The 18,102-nt window shown below is 46.4% G+C and overlaps 7 protein-coding genes across 8 annotated transcripts; 4 read left to right on the top strand and 3 right to left on the bottom strand.

The window, feature by feature from the left end:
- Positions 1–61: 61 nt before the first annotated feature.
- LOC108155365 (probable Dol-P-Man:Man(7)GlcNAc(2)-PP-Dol alpha-1,6-mannosyltransferase) lies at positions 62–2,819 on the bottom strand. 2 transcript variants are annotated; one of them, XM_017286127.2, is made up of 6 exons: positions 2,336–2,819; positions 2,127–2,259; positions 1,896–2,069; positions 1,687–1,840; positions 1,256–1,627; positions 62–1,200 (listed from the first exon to the last, which is right to left on the bottom strand). In XM_017286127.2, the coding sequence occupies exons 1-6, from the start codon at positions 2,465–2,467 to the stop codon at positions 108–110; spliced, it is 2,058 nt and encodes a 685-aa protein (XP_017141616.1). In that variant the 5' UTR covers positions 2,468–2,819; the 3' UTR covers positions 62–107. The 2 variants fall into 2 exon arrangements, with proteins under 2 accessions (XP_017141616.1, XP_017141617.1); XM_017286128.2 differs by lacking the exon at positions 2,336–2,819 and having other exon boundaries at positions 2,131–2,220.
- Positions 2,820–3,417: 598 nt separating this feature from the next.
- LOC108157752 (26S proteasome regulatory subunit 6B) lies at positions 3,418–4,821 on the top strand. Its single transcript, XM_017289933.2, has 2 exons — positions 3,418–4,038; positions 4,094–4,821. Exons 1-2 carry the CDS (start codon positions 3,507–3,509, stop codon positions 4,765–4,767), a joined length of 1,206 nt encoding a protein of 401 aa, XP_017145422.1. The 5' UTR covers positions 3,418–3,506; the 3' UTR covers positions 4,768–4,821.
- Positions 4,822–4,900: 79 nt separating this feature from the next.
- LOC108156327 (TELO2-interacting protein 1 homolog) lies at positions 4,901–8,726 on the top strand. The gene is made up of 6 exons (XM_017287720.2): positions 4,901–5,177; positions 5,237–5,735; positions 5,791–6,897; positions 6,953–7,345; positions 7,402–8,075; positions 8,140–8,726. Exons 1-6 carry the CDS (start codon positions 4,993–4,995, stop codon positions 8,519–8,521), a joined length of 3,240 nt encoding a protein of 1,079 aa, XP_017143209.1. The 5' UTR covers positions 4,901–4,992; the 3' UTR covers positions 8,522–8,726.
- On the bottom strand, positions 8,573–11,746 carry LOC108156328 (serine/threonine-protein phosphatase 5). Its single transcript, XM_017287723.2, has 8 exons — positions 11,473–11,746; positions 10,982–11,223; positions 10,772–10,922; positions 10,594–10,715; positions 10,265–10,535; positions 9,753–10,203; positions 9,610–9,691; positions 8,573–9,534 (listed from the first exon to the last, which is right to left on the bottom strand). The coding sequence occupies exons 1-8, from the start codon at positions 11,660–11,662 to the stop codon at positions 9,475–9,477; spliced, it is 1,569 nt and encodes a 522-aa protein (XP_017143212.1). The 5' UTR covers positions 11,663–11,746; the 3' UTR covers positions 8,573–9,474.
- A 1,059-nt stretch (positions 11,747–12,805) lies between these two features.
- On the top strand, positions 12,806–14,354 carry LOC108156298 (myosin-1). The gene is made up of 2 exons (XM_033389340.1): positions 12,806–13,304; positions 13,370–14,354. Exons 1-2 carry the CDS (start codon positions 13,095–13,097, stop codon positions 14,000–14,002), a joined length of 843 nt encoding a protein of 280 aa, XP_033245231.1. The 5' UTR covers positions 12,806–13,094; the 3' UTR covers positions 14,003–14,354.
- A 94-nt stretch (positions 14,355–14,448) lies between these two features.
- Positions 14,449–18,016, top strand: LOC108153949 (CLIP domain-containing serine protease 14D). The gene is made up of 6 exons (XM_033389343.1): positions 14,449–14,840; positions 15,182–15,922; positions 16,885–16,987; positions 17,052–17,197; positions 17,258–17,365; positions 17,555–18,016. Exons 1-6 carry the CDS (start codon positions 14,780–14,782, stop codon positions 17,923–17,925), a joined length of 1,530 nt encoding a protein of 509 aa, XP_033245234.1. The 5' UTR covers positions 14,449–14,779; the 3' UTR covers positions 17,926–18,016.
- On the bottom strand, positions 15,941–17,372 carry LOC108156297. The gene is made up of 2 exons (XM_017287681.2): positions 17,282–17,372; positions 15,941–16,832 (listed from the first exon to the last, which is right to left on the bottom strand). Exon 2 carries the CDS (start codon positions 16,537–16,539, stop codon positions 16,168–16,170), a length of 372 nt encoding a protein of 123 aa, XP_017143170.1. The 5' UTR covers positions 16,540–16,832; positions 17,282–17,372; the 3' UTR covers positions 15,941–16,167.
- Positions 18,017–18,102: the final 86 nt, after the last annotated feature.

Here is an 18,102-nt window from a genome sequence, read left to right as displayed (position 1 = left end):
CGAACTAGCTATCGAATTTTGAATTAAGATTTAACTTTTTATTTTTTATAAGTCCAACACACACAATTATAAACTTTTATTTAGATCTATTACAGCACGATCGTCGATCATTTGGTTTTCCTGTTCTCGTCGTCTATTTTGTCGATTACCTGTTTTAAACAGTCCTTCGTTGACGTTTTTTCCAAATCGCAGATGCGCGTGAGGTCCATTGTTGCAATCTGCTCAATCATCTCTTTGATTTTTTCCTGCTTAATTATTGATTTTACAGACTGTCTTATTCCAGGTCGCCCGCCAGTGGCACCTGTGGTCTTTGGCGTCGGCTCCGAGGAGTCGTTTTCGATATCCTTGCCCTTAGCGCGATAGTGCTGCTCGATAATCTGGCGTATCTTCAGCTTGGTTGCCGCCCTCGATGTTCGCGAGGCTTGTCCCAGGGCCAGGTTTCGTAGTTCCAGAAAATTGATTTCCTTAGTTGGAGCATCGGGTGCGTCAACGTCAGGATCAATTTTAGCATTGAGCTCAATGGAGGTCTCTTCCACAGTCGCCACAATGCCGTCATCATCATCCAGATCTAGAAACTGGTCATGCTTGGCTTCAGGCACTTTATTTTCCTTGGGGATCTCCACTGCGGGCACTGGATCTGCTGTTACTGGTGTAGGCTCCAGCACTTTTGTCTTTTTTACTTTTGGTTTGGTTTTCTCTTTCAGTATTGGCGGCGGCGTCGTTGCCCGTTTCTTGAGGATGCCTATGCAAGGCTTTGTCTTAACTCGAACCGGCAACAGGGAATTGTATTGTATGCCTATGCTGTTGAAGCAATCGACAAACTCCAAGGTGTCGAAATCATCCTGCAGCGATGACCATAGCTCCGTGTTATGCTTGTTTTTGGCTTCCACCAGAAGATGGGTATATCTGGCTATTTCAGCTTGGGTGTAATTCATAGACTCATCCTTGCTGTAGGTCCATTCATCACGAATTTCCATGAAACGGGACACCCCACTTTGGGCAGCCAAGTTGGCAATGTGTACCGACACATTAGGGGTGGCGCTCTCCAAGCGATGCAGCCGAGACAGGGCCGCTCCGCCCGGATAGTTTGTTCCCGAAATGACAAGCAAAAACACGGTCACAAAGACATTTAGTAGAAGATGACCAACGGACCCCAAAGCCAGGCAGCTATGCCACGTCGACTTGGCACAGTTCATCCATCTGAGGGAAGAAGAATAATGAATCTGGTAATACCCGAGTAGTTTTTCTCACTTACATGCGTTGGCAGGCGCAAGCTGCGGCTATGTTTAGCACAGGAAATACATATATGATGAAACGCAGCTCTTTGTGGGGAAGTACAGAGTAGAGCAGTACAAAGGCCAGCGCTGACAAAGCCAAGGGACGAATTCTGGGCTCTAGGACACAACCGATTGGTACAAATAATAACGATGCTCCCATAGCCCGAGGCAGGGCCGAGTAGAAGTACCAAAGGAACGGTGACGTGCCCCAGTTTGAGCTCTTATTAAGAATGGTATTATACCATAGTACCTCACCCTCGGGCCAGAGTAGGCGCCGCCAGAAGAACGAGTCCACGAGCACTGAGGCGGCCAAAATGCAAACGCCCGCTGGCAAAGCAATCTTCAACAGCCTTAGGATAATGTGAATAGTCAGATGGTCAATAGTTAGCTATGGGATTCATCAACACACCTATCAATGGACAGCTGCCGCTGCAGTAAGTTAATGGCCAGCAGTAGTCCCAAAAAAAGGGCCAACTCCGATCGAAAGACCAGTATGGCAATGCCAGAGCACACAATGAATGGCTTCTGTTGGCCGCGCATCCAATAAGCAATAGCATAGAGCACTGTAACATCAACATTTTTTAGTTAATTGGCCATACAGGCACTTTGAATACTTACCTATGGGCAAAGCAAATATGTTGGGCAGTGGACGCGTCATGTAGAACATGAAATGAAACTGCGTTATTGTTATGGCCGTGAACCAGAGACGCACGTCCACCCCGTAGATCTTTGTCACAGCCTGACGCAGGTTGTTCCAAGCTAGGGAAATGGCTCCTGCTAACACAAGGCGCACTGGAATATTAACAAGAATTAAAAGAGGCGACATTTTAATGTACAAAATGCTTTTACCTACATATTGTGCCCAGAACTTATTGAGCCTCAGAGTCTCGAAGAGCAGCACAAATGGTGCCGACAGCATTGATACCACCAGCGGGCCAATAAAGGTGCGGGGTACTACGCCAGGATACTCATGGTGATCATACTGATGGATTAGAGATGCAGAACGTGTATTAGTGATACGAATGGGGTATTAAGTGGCGTGGCTTAAGTTTGATTACCTGAGTGAAATTGCTGCGCAAGTACAAAATGTCATGCATGGCCTGCAAGTTAAAGCTCTCCTCCACTTTGGTAAAGGGCGTGTAGACCAGATGGGCCGCCGCCGTTAGAAGCACCAGCATATCCACGCCCATCTTTCGGTATCGTCGTTGGTGTATCAAAAATGCTTAAAAGCTGGAGTCAGTATTGGACCATTACATAATGGCCATGTTTGTTTTGACATCAATTTATAGATATGTATATATATTTGGACTTGTCTTGTTATGATGATTCTATCATCAATAGCCAAGGTTCCGGCCGGTATCGCACTCTCTTTGTTTTGAAAAAACTACACTTCAACGACTATTCTACAGGGCATTCGCAAAGAACCAGCATTTAAATACATATATGGCTTATATGGAATACAATACGTTGTTCCAAAATAAATCGAAATATATAAATAGAAGACGAAACAGCAACCACAACAAGAACAAGAACAAAACAACAGGTCCGTGATACAGCTTAGAGGAGGTGTCAAACTATCGATTGCACTATCGATAGTATCGATGTTTTGTTTCGCTACTATCGATGGTTTCGCTACTATTCATGATACCCAAACTCTACTTTGATTTTGAAAAGTGCAGTGGTGTCAACCGAAAAACTTGAAGATACCTTTATTCATTCATCAGAAAACATAGCCAACTCATTACGAAAGGATCTGGTCAAGTGGGTGTTATTGTAACTGACAATTCTTTAAAAACGACACCTACTCCTATGCCCACTGCTTAAATTTAACGGTGCAAAACTGCTTGAGCCAAGAAAATTTGAAGTTTGTGCTGAGCATGGTTACCTTTTTGAAAAGTAGCACGTTCGCATATAAATAGTTCAAGGTTCAAATGTTGGCAGGCAGGTCTGTTTTTTTTTGGAAGAGAAATAAAAAAAAGGCTTTTGATATTTGCCGATCGCTCAGCAATCAGCTTTACCACCATATAGATCACCGATACAAAAAATAAGGATTTATCTAATTTTGCTTGAAAAATAGCTTTTCAAACTTTTCTATCGATACTATCGATTTTTTAAATCATTCCATTCACAACTATCGAGTGGCGCCACTATCTCCGTTTTGGTTTTTAAATATTCAAGTCATTCTTTACTTCATCTTGTTTCTGGAAACTGCAAAAAAAAAAAATTACGATGAAAGACCTCGCATTGTTTCACAACAAGAATTTGCAAAATTACGCAGGTTTAGAAATCAAGGATCTGTATGTGATATACAAGAAACTGCAGATGGAGTTGGAGCTTATCCAGGTGCAAGAAGATTACATTATAGAGGAGCAACGTAATTTGAAGAAGGAATTCATACACGCCCAAGAGGAGGTGAAGCGTATTAAAGCAGTACCCTTGATTATTGGCCAGTTTCTAGAGCCAGTTGATGCAAACAATGGCATCGTAGCTTCTACCACTGGCTCAAACTACTATGTCCGTGTTCTGTCCACCATTGACAGAGAGCAACTCAAGCCGTCGGCATCGGTGGCCCTGCACAAGCAGAGCAACTGTTTGGTGGATTTGGTGCCGCAAGACGCTGACAGCACCATCTCTATGCTATCGGCGGATGAGAAGCCCGATGTGAGCTACTCGGACATTGGTGGTCTCGACATGCAGAAGCAAGAGATTCGCGAGGCGGTTGAGCTGCCACTCACGCATGCTCATCTTTATAAGCAAATTGGTGGGTACCTATCATAACTTATTTTGTAGGTTAACTTTTGAATTGTCCGCCTCAGGCATTGACCCTCCTCGTGGCGTCCTACTTTACGGCCCGCCGGGATGCGGCAAGACTATGCTGGCCAAGGCTGTGGCACACCACACAACCGCCAACTTTATGAGTGTTGTGGGCTCGGAGTTTGTTCAGAAGTACTTGGGCGAGGGGCCGCGTATGGTGCGCGACCTTTTCCGCCTGGCAAAGCGGAATTCTCCGTCGGTCATCTTTATTGATGAAATCGATGCCATCGCCACCAAGCGCTTTGACGCACAAACCGGAGCAGATCGCGAAGTTCAGCGCATACTGCTAGAGCTTCTCAACCAAATGGACGGCTTCGATGAAACAACCAACGTTAAGGTGATTATGGCCACTAACCGGGCTGACACTCTAGATCCGGCTCTGCTCCGTCCGGGGCGCATGGACCGTAAGATAGAGTTTCCCTTGCCGGATCGTCGTCAGAAGCGTTTGGTCTTCACGACCATAACCTCCAAAATGAATCTGGGGGAGGACGTTGACTTGGAGGACATAATAGCACGTCCCGAGAAGATATCCAACGCAGACATTAATGCCATATGCCAGGAGGCCGGCATGCATGCCGTTCGTGAGAATCGTTATGTCGTCAATGCAAAGGATTTGGAAAAAGGCTACAAAGCAAGCGTGCGCAAGGATGAGGCCCAGCACGAGTTCTACAATTAAAAACCAAATGTATTAACAATAATAATAAATTTGCGAATAGCGCCTTCGTTGAAACTTTTGAATTCCCCACGGTGTCTGGGAGGAAGGCGCGATATTGCGATTGTTTTTCGATAGCAATGGCGTTGGTTCGAGGGTGAACAGATCAGCTGTTTGTTCAAAATTGTGCGATTTTTGTTTTGATTTGCCGGATCGAATTAATGGCATTTGCAACTGCGAGTGGCCAAAATGATGCACTTAGAGAGGTATGTGACCCGTATAAAGCCTGCAATAGAAGGTTTTATAAAAGACCCCAGAAAGGACACGTTGTCGCTGGTAGAAAGAGAAATCGAGGGATTCAACTTTGGGGAAATGCGCATCTACCAGGTTCAGACCGTGGTTCCCCTGGTGGTCAAGCTCAATGATCTAACCGGGTAAGTGACTCCACATCTGCTTCAAAGCATTGTTATATAGTCTTTACTCCTCGCCATAGTGAGAGCCAGGAGTTGCGCACCGGCCTGATGAACTGCTTGAGGAACATAGTCTCGCACTCGTATCTGGCCGATGAGAAGGGGCTGCGCTCCATACTGGTCGTGGTGCTACAACAAATACGAGACTCCAAAGGAGCCGTCATGCGGCCAGATCTCTCCGAGGAAATTAAGCTGGCAGCAGTTCTGTGCATACACGAGGCACTTAGTCGCTGTACAACGGATGTGATTGAGGCATTCTACACAAACGAGACGGTGGTGGTCATTGGGCAGATATTGCTCACGCTGCTCGAAATCATTGAGGCTGAGAAATATCGGAATCTGGTCAAGGCAGCTCTGCAATGCCTGATGGTCCTTTTTTACGTCCACAATGAGTCGGATCGTTGCGATGTGGTGCTGCGCAGCCAGGTGGCAAATACAATATTCATTTTCCTACCCAAAGTTCTTATTGTGTTGTTTAAGACGTCTTTGAAAGATGAAAAAGTCGGCGAGACCATTAAATCGGTAAGTATGCGCCGGCCCTAAAAAAACGAATTAATATTCATTTTGTTCCTCGTAGATGTCTATTCAGGCATTGGGGCGAATCATCTGCATCATGTTTGAAGAAACCACCGATGAGTTCAAAAAGCTGCGCTATGACGTGAATGCCTTCAGAAATCTGTTCAACAACTCTAAGGACTGTCCGGCTGAGGCCTGCGAGTACAACTATTTTGGCAACAAAAGTTCCACGGCCGAAGAGAAAGAGGAGCACCTGCATCAAATGCAGAAGGACCGGCGTTCTCTTTCTTGGGTGATGGCCACTTCGCGACGCATTCGACCTATTCTTGTGGAAACGAGCATCCTGCGTGCCCACACGTCGCCCAGTGTGCGCAGCACCTATGCTGAAATGTGCTGCCTTCTCCTCACAGACTGTGCCCACAATCTGCGAAGCAACTTTATACATATATTAGAGAGCGTGTTGGCCCTTTCCGAAGACGACGACCGGAAGATATCCCAGTTGTGTAAGGACACGCTTTTGCAGCTGCAGCAGCAGCCCAACAGCCAGCATATATTCGATGAGAATGCAGAGCTACTGCTCGATGCCCACCTCAACAAATGGCCACGCGTCTTGCACCGCGGTGAAGACAACGAGCAGTTCGCTGAGCTGCTTTTCTTGAAGGGATTTCTGCGCAACGTCAATGCGGAAAAGCTGCAGTTGTTTCTCCTGGTTCCCAAAAACCTTGAAATGTTCGTTACATGTTTGCTAACAGCGCTCGATATGCGCACAACCCGCGATCTTTTGAACGAGGAGTACTCACTGCGTCGTATCCAAGACGGAAAATCCAAAGAGCTGGCTGCCGAATTCGTGAAGTTGCCTTGGCGTCAGTTCAAGCATGTCAGCTCAAAGCGTACTGTGGATATTCTATCGGACATTGTAGCGTTGCTGGGCGCTGAGCCGGCCATAAATCGGATCATCTTCGATTACTGCCAGGATCTAGTAGTGCAGAGATCTTCGGCCATGAATGAGTCTATTTTACTCTTAACAATGATGGTGTCGCCGCAAGCAAAGACAGCACGCGAAAGTCGCCTAGTTCTGGCTGAACTTTTGCTTGAGCAGATCCTCCGCGACGAACACTGGAGCTTGGCACTGCAGCCGGACGCGGCCTGGCGCCTCAAGGTCTACAAGGTAGGTACCAAGGTCTTAAACAACGAGAGAAACAATAACAAGTTAATTTCTTCAGCCCACGCAATGGTTTGAGGACCGCACACCCGGACTCTACTCGTCCGCTGTCGAGGTGCGTACCCAAGACTGTGATTCGGATGACGAGCAGACTGAGGTTGTCCACAGTCGTGTGAGCATTGCGGATGCCCAATTTAATGTGCTGCACACTTGCCTAATTCTGGATGCGGTGGGACATTGCGCAAAGTTCATTGGCGACACCTTCGACCGCCATATATTCTTGAGTTTGCACAGAGTGCTGCTGAAGTTAGCCAGCAGTAATACCTTTGTCCACCATGCAGCCACATTTGCCTTTGTGTCCATGCAGTTGGCACTAAAATACGCAGAGCCCTCGCATTTCATAGAGTGCTCGACAGACTATATCACCTTTCATTTAAATGCTTTGCTCAAGAGGGTGAGTAATCTATGCCAAACGCCATCTTAAATGTGTCTAATTTTTTTAACTTCCAGTCACAAGAGAGCACCGCTGCCGTGGACATTCTCACCGTGGTCTTGCAGTATAGCAGCCGGGGCAATGTGCCTCATCTGGACAGCATTTTCCAGACCATTCGCGAGGAGTGTTCCAAGTCTCATCAGACGGGCAATGTTCAGTCTTATCTGCGCGTATTTAATGCATTCCTAAAGCATGTCAGCCACTGGCATAGCGACACAACGGCGGAGATTAATGCCGAGCAGCTACCCATGCAGGTTGATGAGGATCAGAGCGTGTTGAGCACTTGGCTTCATGTTCTTGAAAAGCCACAGCTCCTACAAGATGAAAACGCCGACATCAACATGGACGAACCGGTGGCGGAAGACTTGCCGGAGTCCGATACAGAGCCGGAACCTATAAAGCCCGGTCTACCGCGACATATTGAAATCATAAAAGATATTCTAGGACAAGTCATAAAGTTTATCTCGACTGCTGAGCAGTCGCAGCAGATTGTCGCCCTGGAATGTTTTGCCAGTGGTGTGCCCCTTCTGGCCGATTATGAGAACGAACTCCTGCCACTAGTACATCTCATTTGGCAGCCGCTCGTGGAGAAGTTTCGGCAGAAGGACGCCTTGGTGCTGAACCGTTGTTTCACATTGTTGCATCTACTTGGGATCCATGCGAAGGATTTTATAGCGAAACGAAGTCTCAGGTGAGCACAAAATAGAAGCTTGCCTCAAATTAGCAATCCTCAAAATTGTGTTTTCTCTTGTTAGCGATGTCATACCTCAACTGAAGCAGTTCCTCAAGGTGGCCAGCGTGCACAGCAAGAGCGAAACCCCGCTGGCCCAAACTCAGGAGTACAAGCTGCAACTGTTGTTGCTGCAGAGCTTGGGAGACCTTATACTAGGCTTGCAGCTGGAAGGGAAACATCTGCACGAGCTGCTGACCACTGTGGCGCTGTACCTGTCCCAGGCCCAACCCCCAGAGCTGCAGACGTTGGCACGAGAATTTTTCCTCCAGCTGGCTGCCTATAATGGCCCCTTTGTATATGTAACATTGCTCCAGCGGGCGCACCTCAAAGATAGCAAGACAAATGTCAGCCAGATCTTTGGTTCCATGGGCTTTAGCATAGCCAGCGGAGCAGACTTGCAGTAATAAAGAACAGGACACTTTAACTATATTATTTCACAATTGCTCTATTCTGTATTCTGTTCACTCGATTAACATTACAGGCTTTAATGCTAAGTGTCTTTTAATGCATTGTTTTCGGATCAGATAGTACATATTTGATACACATTATATTATGGTAATAATATTCTTGGATTATTGATTGATTCTCTCTTCTGAAGCGCAAGGAGGAGGAAAATATCGAAAAAGCTTTGATTGGAGATATCTCTGTAACTTGAATATGTTTATTAAAGTGACTTTTATAATATAAACAAGGCAAGGATAAAAAAACAAAAAATAATTTATACACAGTTGTTGGAGGAGGAAGGAGAAGGAGCATTTAGAACAAAAACCGAATTGAATTTCATATATTTGTTTGTATGGTATATTTATGTATGCATATGTATACTGTACTGGGATTTTGGTGGCCAATGACTAAATGCTATGCATGAACAAACATTTTAATTTCATTTCTCATTTCCTTCTCAACTTACACTCGTACGTGCAACCGCGCAGATGCTTGGCACCGATAAAACTTAGCATCCGACTTCTAAAGCCACTATACACTAAAACATCCTCGATCTGTATCAGTATCAAATATAGCTGAATTTTATAAAATGATTGCTGTTTCTGTTTCCGTTTCCGTTTGAATCTTTTGTGTAATTGTGATCCTTTTTACGCCTCTCGTGACTCGCAGTGCTCGTCGCACTTAAGTAGTGAATCAGCCCGTTGCAGTGTGTGTATAAAAGTCTATTGAGCATCTCCAGAATCCTCTGCATCCTATTTCTGAATTTTCTTTGTTCGTTGCAAGCTGTCTGACTGCTCTGTGGTTGTGTGGGTTCTCAAGCTGTTTGTTTGCAGATGTGTGTGTGTGTATTTGTGTGTGAGGGAGTATGTGTTTAGCTATTGTAGTTATTTGGGAACTGACTCGACTTCTATGACTACGCCAGCCAGTGCATTAAGCTGTTGGCATAGGCCATCGGCTTGACATCGGGATGTGGCTAAACAAAATTAACAAAACAAAAATATTGTCAAGAAAACGACTTTTTGAGAACATTTTTTGCTTCAATTCTTACCACAGCCTTGAATGATGTGTAATTTGGTTTCATGTCGTTACCCGTAATTGTAATAAATGCGCCCATATTGCCCATAGTATCACTAAAAAGAATATAAGAACATAGTTTGTCTTTAGGAAAAAGGTTAAGCGTTGATTACTTACCAATAGTTCGGGGCAGAGAAGACGGTGATGCATTGTCCGTTGTGTGCCACCTCGTAGCCCATATCCTTAACTTCGTGGCTGCGTATGATATAGTCCAAGTTATTCAGCTTACAGAATGCTTCAGTTACATCTGGGCCAAACTGTATGCCGACACCGCGCTTGGACGGCCCTCGGCCCATCCATTGCTGTGGATCGGACCACAACAATTCGCACATGAGTCCCTCCTCGGGTGGCTGACAGTTTCGCTCGATTCTCCTGATGTTGTCCAGTGAGACATTATCCGAGGAAAAGAGGCCGCCGTGCATCACCAGTATCTTCTGATTGATGCAGTGGCACAGTGGCAGCCAGTTGAACACTTGCGTGAATATGTCCGCCATGGTGCTAGTGTATTTAGCTGTTACCTCGCCCGTGAACCCGTACATTTGGTTCATATTGATACTCTCGTGGTTACCTAGAATCAGTAGGATATTGTTCAAAGGACTTAATTGACTTTTTGGTGAGTTTTAACTTACCGCGGGATAAGAAGAAATGATTGGGATAAAGCAGTTTGAAGCCAAACAACGTGAAAATGCATTCCACAGAGAAGGAGCCTCTGTCCACAAAGTCGCCATTGAACAAATAGGGATTCTTCTCGGATGGCAGACCATTTATATCGAAGATGTTCATCAAATCATAGAACTGGCCGTGTATGTCACCGCAAATCGTAAACTTATCCTCATCCTTCACAGTGATGTCCACCAGAGAGGGCTGGGCTCGCATGTAAGTATCAATTTCGCAGAGTATCTAAAATGGGAGGGATTTATGTCGTGTTTTCGATCTTCCTTGGCTTACGCATTCTCACTTTGTAGGCGAATTTCCGATGCAATCGCTTTTGTTCCTTGTAATGCTCCATCAGATCCTTCATAAACTGCAAGGTTACTTTTCCATCCTCCAGTTGTGGTCCTTTGTAGTCATCCTCAATAGCTGGAATGCCCATATAATTATACATAAGCTGCATAATACTAATAGTGGCTATTTACTTATGGTTTCCATGTCCCTGTACATCTCTGAGAGGGTTTTTTCGGGCTTGTCAACTGCAATGGCCCGCTCGAAGGCACGCATTTTCACAATCTTCGTGCACTCCGTGAATTTGAGCTTAGCATCCTTGTCATTGGGTCTGCACTTGGCTACCTGTAAATATATTCAACGGCTGTTTATATGTTGAACTGTGCTGGCGAGGTTCTACTTACAAATTCAAAGTCGCATAGCGCCTGCTTGAACTTTCCCAGCGACATATGCGCCGCTGCCCGACGGTAGTATCCCTTCAGGTATCCAGGATCTGCTTTCACCGCCGACACACCGTCCTGCAGGGCATAGCCAAAGCTTTCCTGGCGCAGATGAGCCAACGATCGGTTGGCATAATAAACCGCGCTGTTGGGATACAGGTCTATGGCTTTGGTATACATGTCGATGGCTTTTGTAAATTCCTTGGCTGTTCGCATGTTGAGAAATCGAAGGAAATTGGGTCAGTAACATTACTAATTGTTCTCTCATGATATGCTAGGCGCTTGGAACTTGGGGACTTGTAAATTATAGCACAGTGATAGTTTTTGTTCCCGTTTTCAGGTTAGGTTGAAAAAGGTACTCGGAATGTATGGTTTTGCAACGCATATGGATGTCCATGCAATCTGCAATCTGGGAATGGCACGGTGTATGTTATAAATTGAAGTGTGTCACTTACTTTTGAGCAAATCATTTCCCTGATTTTTGTACTGCTCGGCCGCGGCAAAATCTTGATCATTTTTTGGGCCGCCCTCTTCTAATACCGATTCTGGTTCCTTGCTGTCCGTAATCTCCGCGTTATCTGCGCCCGGCTGTTTTTTGTAGCTTTCGCCAGCCGCTTTCTGTGTTTCTAGCTTGGACGAAGACATATCTTTTGTTGTAATAAGTGATTTTCTAAAAGTTATTTACTGTCTGAAAATGTTCAAAGGCAATGTTGGCAAACGACAGGTTGAATACTGCTAGTGCTGTGCAGTGCTGCCAACTTTTATCAGAAATAAAAGCTGTTTCTAACTTGAAAAAAACGAAAAAAGCTGAAAATTTAAAAAAAAAATTAAATAAAATCGTAAATAATGGTGTTAACAATTTTATATTAAAGTGATATTTAAAATGTATTTTGTATTATTTTCATTAACTCATCCAGCTCTTTGGGGGCTATCTTCTGATTCGCATCGTACGACAAGGTCGTACCAATTATGCTTATGTAATTATGTGGCACCTCGTAGCCAACAGTACACCTACAGTAAAAACTAGTACACCTAATTCTGTTTTTACACAGTTTTTTCAGGAACCAATCTACCATGTAAAAACAGAATTAAGTGTAATATCCTTTCATGGATTTCCTTAGTTTTGTCTTATCCAGATTAACCTGGCTTAAACCCGCTCAATATCTGCGGCAATGATAGCATTTGCAGTGCAACAGCTGTCATGTCAAAAAATCAGCTGCTTTTACCAGAATCTTTATAAGATGTAAGCCTCGAAAACATGGTGCTGTCGCTGATATTTAATTAATTAATTAAATTAATATCGCTATATTTGCATTCAATTTATGAATATTTTTATCTTTAGGGTAATCGAAAATTTTGCCAATTCCATTTTTCTTTGAGCACAAGATTTTGTTGACGAAAAATAGTAAAAAAAAGTTTTAGAATTTCTAAATTATCTGTTAAACTAGTGGTGGTATTGGCAACTATCGTGAAAAAATAATGATGAACCGGCCACTTTATGTAATCGGTAGCAAAAAAGCTGAAAAAAAGCGAAACACATTTATAAAAATCCAGAATTCCCGCATATGGTCGTCAAAAAAAGCCAGATCTGACGGAAAAAGAGCGTAATCGGCAGCACTGGTGCTTTGAAACATCATATCGATATGAAATTCTCTACACGACAAAAGCAATAATCTAGTCAGTAATGCTAACTCTAACGGCTAAACATTTGAATAAATGTTTTATTTAATATCTGTTTTCTTATTTCGTTGATTTATGCTTATTTGAGACGTCTTACTACAGGTGCAGCTCGTCGATAACGATATCGTGCAAACAGCTGACTTGAGTCGGATTTATACAAAGCGGAGCTGCGAGAAAACTTAGAAACGGGTTTTATTGTTGGTATAGAAACTTTGGAGGCGCTGAGCAGCAGAGTATAGTATAGTTGAGTGTGGCATTGCAGTGGCAAGCAGCACCAGAAACAGTCCCAGCTCAGTTCAATCCAGCGCATCATTGCAATTGAAAAGTATCAAGCCCGTGATTGTGAGCGAGTGCGGGGGTGCAATATCGTGGGAAACAGACGCGTAATCAAACGTAAATGATGTCCATGAGCAATCTATCAATAGACGGGGAATTCCGTTACATTATTCAATGGTTTCACGAGTGGAGCGAGCTGCAGCGCGACGACTTTGTGTATGTGTTTGTGGAATACCTAACCAGAGGCTCCAGTGTACATGTGAATGGCATTGTAAACGCCTTGGCAACCGCAGGCGTGCAGGACAAGCCCATGAGCTTGTTCCAGTGTCGTGTAAGTATTAGAAAGTTCCCAGCCCCGGCGACCAGCAGCCCAATCTAACTGTGCATTGTCAACAGATTAAGCTGTTTCGTGAATGGAGCCCCAAGTGGCCGATCGAGTTCAAATGCCAGCTGCAGGAAAAGATCAACGAAATCGACTCGAAAGTGGGGGAAAAGATCATCAATGAGCTAAAGGGGCACCATGGCGGCGTGCACAATGGTGACGTAGCCGTTCATTTAAATGAAAATGGAGCAGCAGCGGGCGAAGACATCGAACTGGAGCAGCCTGCTGCAGTCGCAGCTGCTGTGCCAACTCCAGCAGCGGCTCCAGCAGCAGATGCGGCGTCTCTCGAGGCTCCGGCCCCCAACCAGGCGGTGGAGGCAGAAGCAGATAATGATAACCATTTAGCAGCGGTATTGCGTCAAGAAACGCCAGTTGATGACGACGACGAGGACGACAATGAGCAGCGTGCGTCTGCTGGCGACGATTGCAATGCTGATGTAAATGGCCATTATTTATCGGCTACGGTGACAACCAGTGCGGTGAATACATCGCCCTCGACGTCTCCATCGCCATCGCCCCAGCCCCAACCCCAGCCCCATCCCCAGCCCCATCCCCAGCCCCAGTCGAGCGTCGAACCTGTAGAACAGGTCGAGAATAACGTTACAGTCTCGGTAGCCTCTCCCGAGGTGATACCCCCGGTGGCATAGATGCACAGAGTGCTTTCTTGTTCCCGAGACAAACCAGAACAAATAATGCGAAGGCCTAATGAGTAGTTAAGTATTTTTAGTCGTATGACATTCCATTCTACAACATGCATTTCTAGTTATGTAAGTTCTGCCGTTCGCGACTTCTATGAGATAAGCAAAACTAATCCGAACATCTACTGTTCTAAAGCACAAGCTAACCAACGACTTTGGGGTCACATAATCCTGCTCACATTCCATTTCTAAGTTTGTGCGTATTTTTTTCATCAACTATCCTAAGCGCATCCATCAACTGTAAACTAAACACATACAGATAAAATACACGAGAAGAGCTCATTTGAGAAGTTCCCCCCAATGCCAATGGCGAACGCATTCTATCCTATTCTGCAGACTTGGTTCCAAGTTTGGCGCGGGAAACGCACTGAAATATGTTTAGTTCGGTTCTCTTGGCTCTTGGCTCCGGTTACTCAGCTTTTGCCGGCAATGTCTTTGCCTGCTTCAGACGCCGCTGCAGGCTGCCTGCCGAGCGATGTTTTGGGCAGCGGCCGTTCTTTTGTCTAAATTAAGTTTATGGCTTGATAATTGGCTTTTTCGTGTTCTCTTTTTGTTGTGATTGTCGCCCCACATTGAAATCGAAATGGAAATGAAAATGGAAATAAGATATGTAAGCTCACAGATTGAACCAATTTATTTCAATTTCGCACATCGACGGGAAACGTTGTGTTCGCGGCAGCTCACAGATTCATTCGATTCCGATCAGTGATTGACAAAAAATACGAAATGCGTCAACAGCTTGCGAAACTCATCTGCCTATTGTGCTGCACTCTGTGCCTCCTCCGATGTGAGTATCTTAGTAACTATTTAAAGTTTTCATGTGCGTGCGTGCGTGCGATATAAAAGACTCTAGAAGCGAACGCATGTTCGTTCGGAAAAGGGAATTGAATCCAATTAAAGAACAGCGCGCTTTGTGGGTCACGGCCAATGGCTAGAAATTCCCAGTAGCAGCAAATGTGCTCGGCCAGCGCCGCAAAACGAAGGGCAATAAACCGCGAAAACGTAGCCAAAAAGTGAGTGTGTGAGTAATTGCCGCCGTGCTGCGGGAGACGGGTCACTTCTGGTTTGGCGCTGGCCGACATCGACCTTGGCCGGAGTAAGCGTTGAGTAAGCCTGTTCTCGTTTCAGCCGATTTCGGGTGTGCCAGTTTGCGAGCTTGCAACTGCATCCGGATCAAAGAGTGCGTTGCCTTCACCCGTCTTCTGCTGCATCATCAGCCGGAAGAGCGGGCCGCTGTCTTTGCGAAGGTACACGCGGCAGGCTGTGGCTTTGAAGGAATCGATCCCCTGGTCTGCTGCCCTCAGAGCCAGCACCAAAGTCGACACCGCCATGAGTCCACGGTCAGGCCCATGCGCATGCTACGTTTTGCCCCACCGGACGAGCGCTGGATTTGGGGCGACAGTCGTCTGTCTCCGCCTGCCTTTGGCCAGGACGAAACAGAAATGAATCTGCACGACTACTGGGACTTCAAGGAGCAAAGAAACTGTCCCCAGCCAGTGGATCCAGAGTTCTATGATCATCGCTTTGGCAGTGGAAGCGGTCACTCATTCCACTACGACATCGACCATGGCAGTAACGATTGGCACTCGCCGCGTCCTGCCCCAGAGGACAAGCCTATCGTGTTTCCCGGGGACTTGCGCTTCCTGCGACATGGCGGGGAACAGGAGACCAGCACAGACGTGAGTCAAGGTCCACCCTTGGCACCTTTTACCACGGCCCTGCCGTCAACCACCACGTCTGCTTCTCCTACTGCTGTTCCTGCGAAAGTGTCCTCCTGCGGAATAAGCATCGAAAGCCGATTGCTTGGAGGAGAACAGGCCACTGCAGGACAATACCCATGGTTGGCTAGGATCGCCTACAGAAACAGAAGTAAGTAAAGGACACACGTAAACTCCTTGGAACTGCTCTAATTTAGAATTTGAATGGCAAACATAAGCGCCTGCTTGTAAGTGATGCTTGGATTAATTGTGTCCTGGATATTGTGTAAACTTGTTGTCGTCCTTGTTGCAAACTTTTAAATATAATAAACCCCTGCTAGCGATCCTAGCCCATCTCGTTGGCCAAAGCTCCTAGCTTGATGGTCGAAGCGACTCCTACGGCAAAGAGCCCCACAGCTATGGCCATGGACAAGCGGCCTCCAGGTAATGCTGTTTCTTCTCTTTTGGGATTTGGGCCTTGTCCGAAGCCCAGAGTACGACTCTCAGGTCCTTGGCCAGGAGCTTCACCATATCCGCTCCCAGTGCCTGTGCCTGTGCCTGGGCCACCGCCTCGACCATTGTTGTAGCCTTTGCCAGAACCGGCGCCAAATCCGCTGTCAATGCCTTTGCCAGAAGCATCAGTTGGACCGCCGCCGTATCCACCGCTGCCACCATCAGGACCAGTGCCAGGTTTACCGCCACGAACACCGACAGGATCACCGTAACGCTCTCCGTTCGGGCCAACGCCATATCCACCATCAGGTCCAAAGGCAACAACCCGGTCATCATCTAGCTCATCTGCAGGACCACGTAGTCTACGGCCAGAGGTACCAGCACCTCCAGCACCACCTGACTTGCTAATCGGACACAGTTGTTCTCCACATGGGTCTGGTCCGCACCGCCCCCGACGGCCCATGGGTGGACCTGGGCCGCATGGCGGACGACGGCCAGCGGGTGGGCCGCCATTCTGTGAAACGTGTTGTCCGGATCCTTGGGAAGGATGCCCATTAGCATTACAAGCGTCCGACTGTTTTCCGTCTGGCGCACAGGGACACCCTTTTTTCTCCATTATCGATAGGGCGCTGTTGAATGAGAAGAAATCGCATGAATCATCCATTCCAAAAACTATTTCAGGCAGCAGCCGCATCAGCTTCCGCTGCTCGGGATCGCTGATCGCCAGCAACTATGTTGTGACAGCCGCCCATTGTGTGGTTAACCTGGTTGGAGACCTGGAAGTGTAAGTGTTTTGGCAAGGGATAAGCCTCCCGCCCATTCTAATGCAGCTATTACCCCACTCCCAGATCCCATGTGCGGCTCGGCGATGCACCGGCCAATGCGGAGGATGCCTCCAATCTGTTTGCCATCGACCAAGTGTTGGTGCACCCGAATTTCGACCAGCCCAGATATGCCAACGACATTGCTCTGCTGCGGCTCAACAGTACGGCTAGTAAGTGCATCCATCCCATCCCCCATGTCTGCCACTCCACTAACTTTATCGTCCCCTCAGGTACCTTTACGCCCATTTGCTTACCTTTGAACAGCACTGAGACACTCGGGAATAGGCTGATTGGGCAAACGGGAGTTGCCGCCGGCTGGAGCACTTCGAATTCGGAAGGTATGTCTTGAAACAAGGTCGTAATATGCTTTGGTATCTGTGTGGGTTCGTTTTTTAATACAGATATTGTCGCTTTAGCATCGAACGGCACACGTTCGATTTGACTGGATTTACCAGTTGACTGGAATAGGTGTACCACAACAGGGAAATGCAAAGCCTACGATGATTCAAGCATATTCGTAATTTCAGGTAACATCTCTACCAATTCGACATCATCCACGGTGCGGTTTATTCGGCTGCCCATAGTGAACACCACCAGCTGTGCGATTGCGTATGCCACTCTCAGCGAGAACTTCCAGCAGCCGATTGTGATCACACCCAGTCACCTGTGTGCCCAGGGCCAGCCGATGAATGACGTGTGCCGTGGAGACAGCGGTGGGCCGTTCATGGACGATGGCACCTCTGGCCTGTTGGCCATCAATGGACGCTATACGCTCATTGGCATTGTGGCCTTTGGACCGACTTTGTGTGGTGTTACCACAATTCCGGGTGTTTACACGTTGGTCAGCAGCTTTTCGGACTGGATTCAGAGGAGCATCAGCAGGACGCCCAATACCTGACCAGCTGCAACAATGGGAGGCGTCCATCCAAAGCTTTCTTTCAATGCCAAAGTCTACAGTGTAGAAGTATAATTTTAGCGATCATAAAAAACCGAGATTAAATCAATAGTCTTTATACCTGATACGAATTTTATAGCGAGAGCAAAAGCTTCCGATCAAAGCTCACGCAAAGCTTCG

Source organism: Drosophila miranda, chromosome 2 (genome assembly GCF_003369915.1).
Source record: "Drosophila miranda strain MSH22 chromosome 2, D.miranda_PacBio2.1, whole genome shotgun sequence".
Taxonomy (NCBI): domain Eukaryota; kingdom Metazoa; phylum Arthropoda; class Insecta; order Diptera; family Drosophilidae; genus Drosophila; species Drosophila miranda.
Note: the sequence above shows the minus strand (reverse complement) of the source record. Positions and strands in the feature narration are given on the sequence as shown.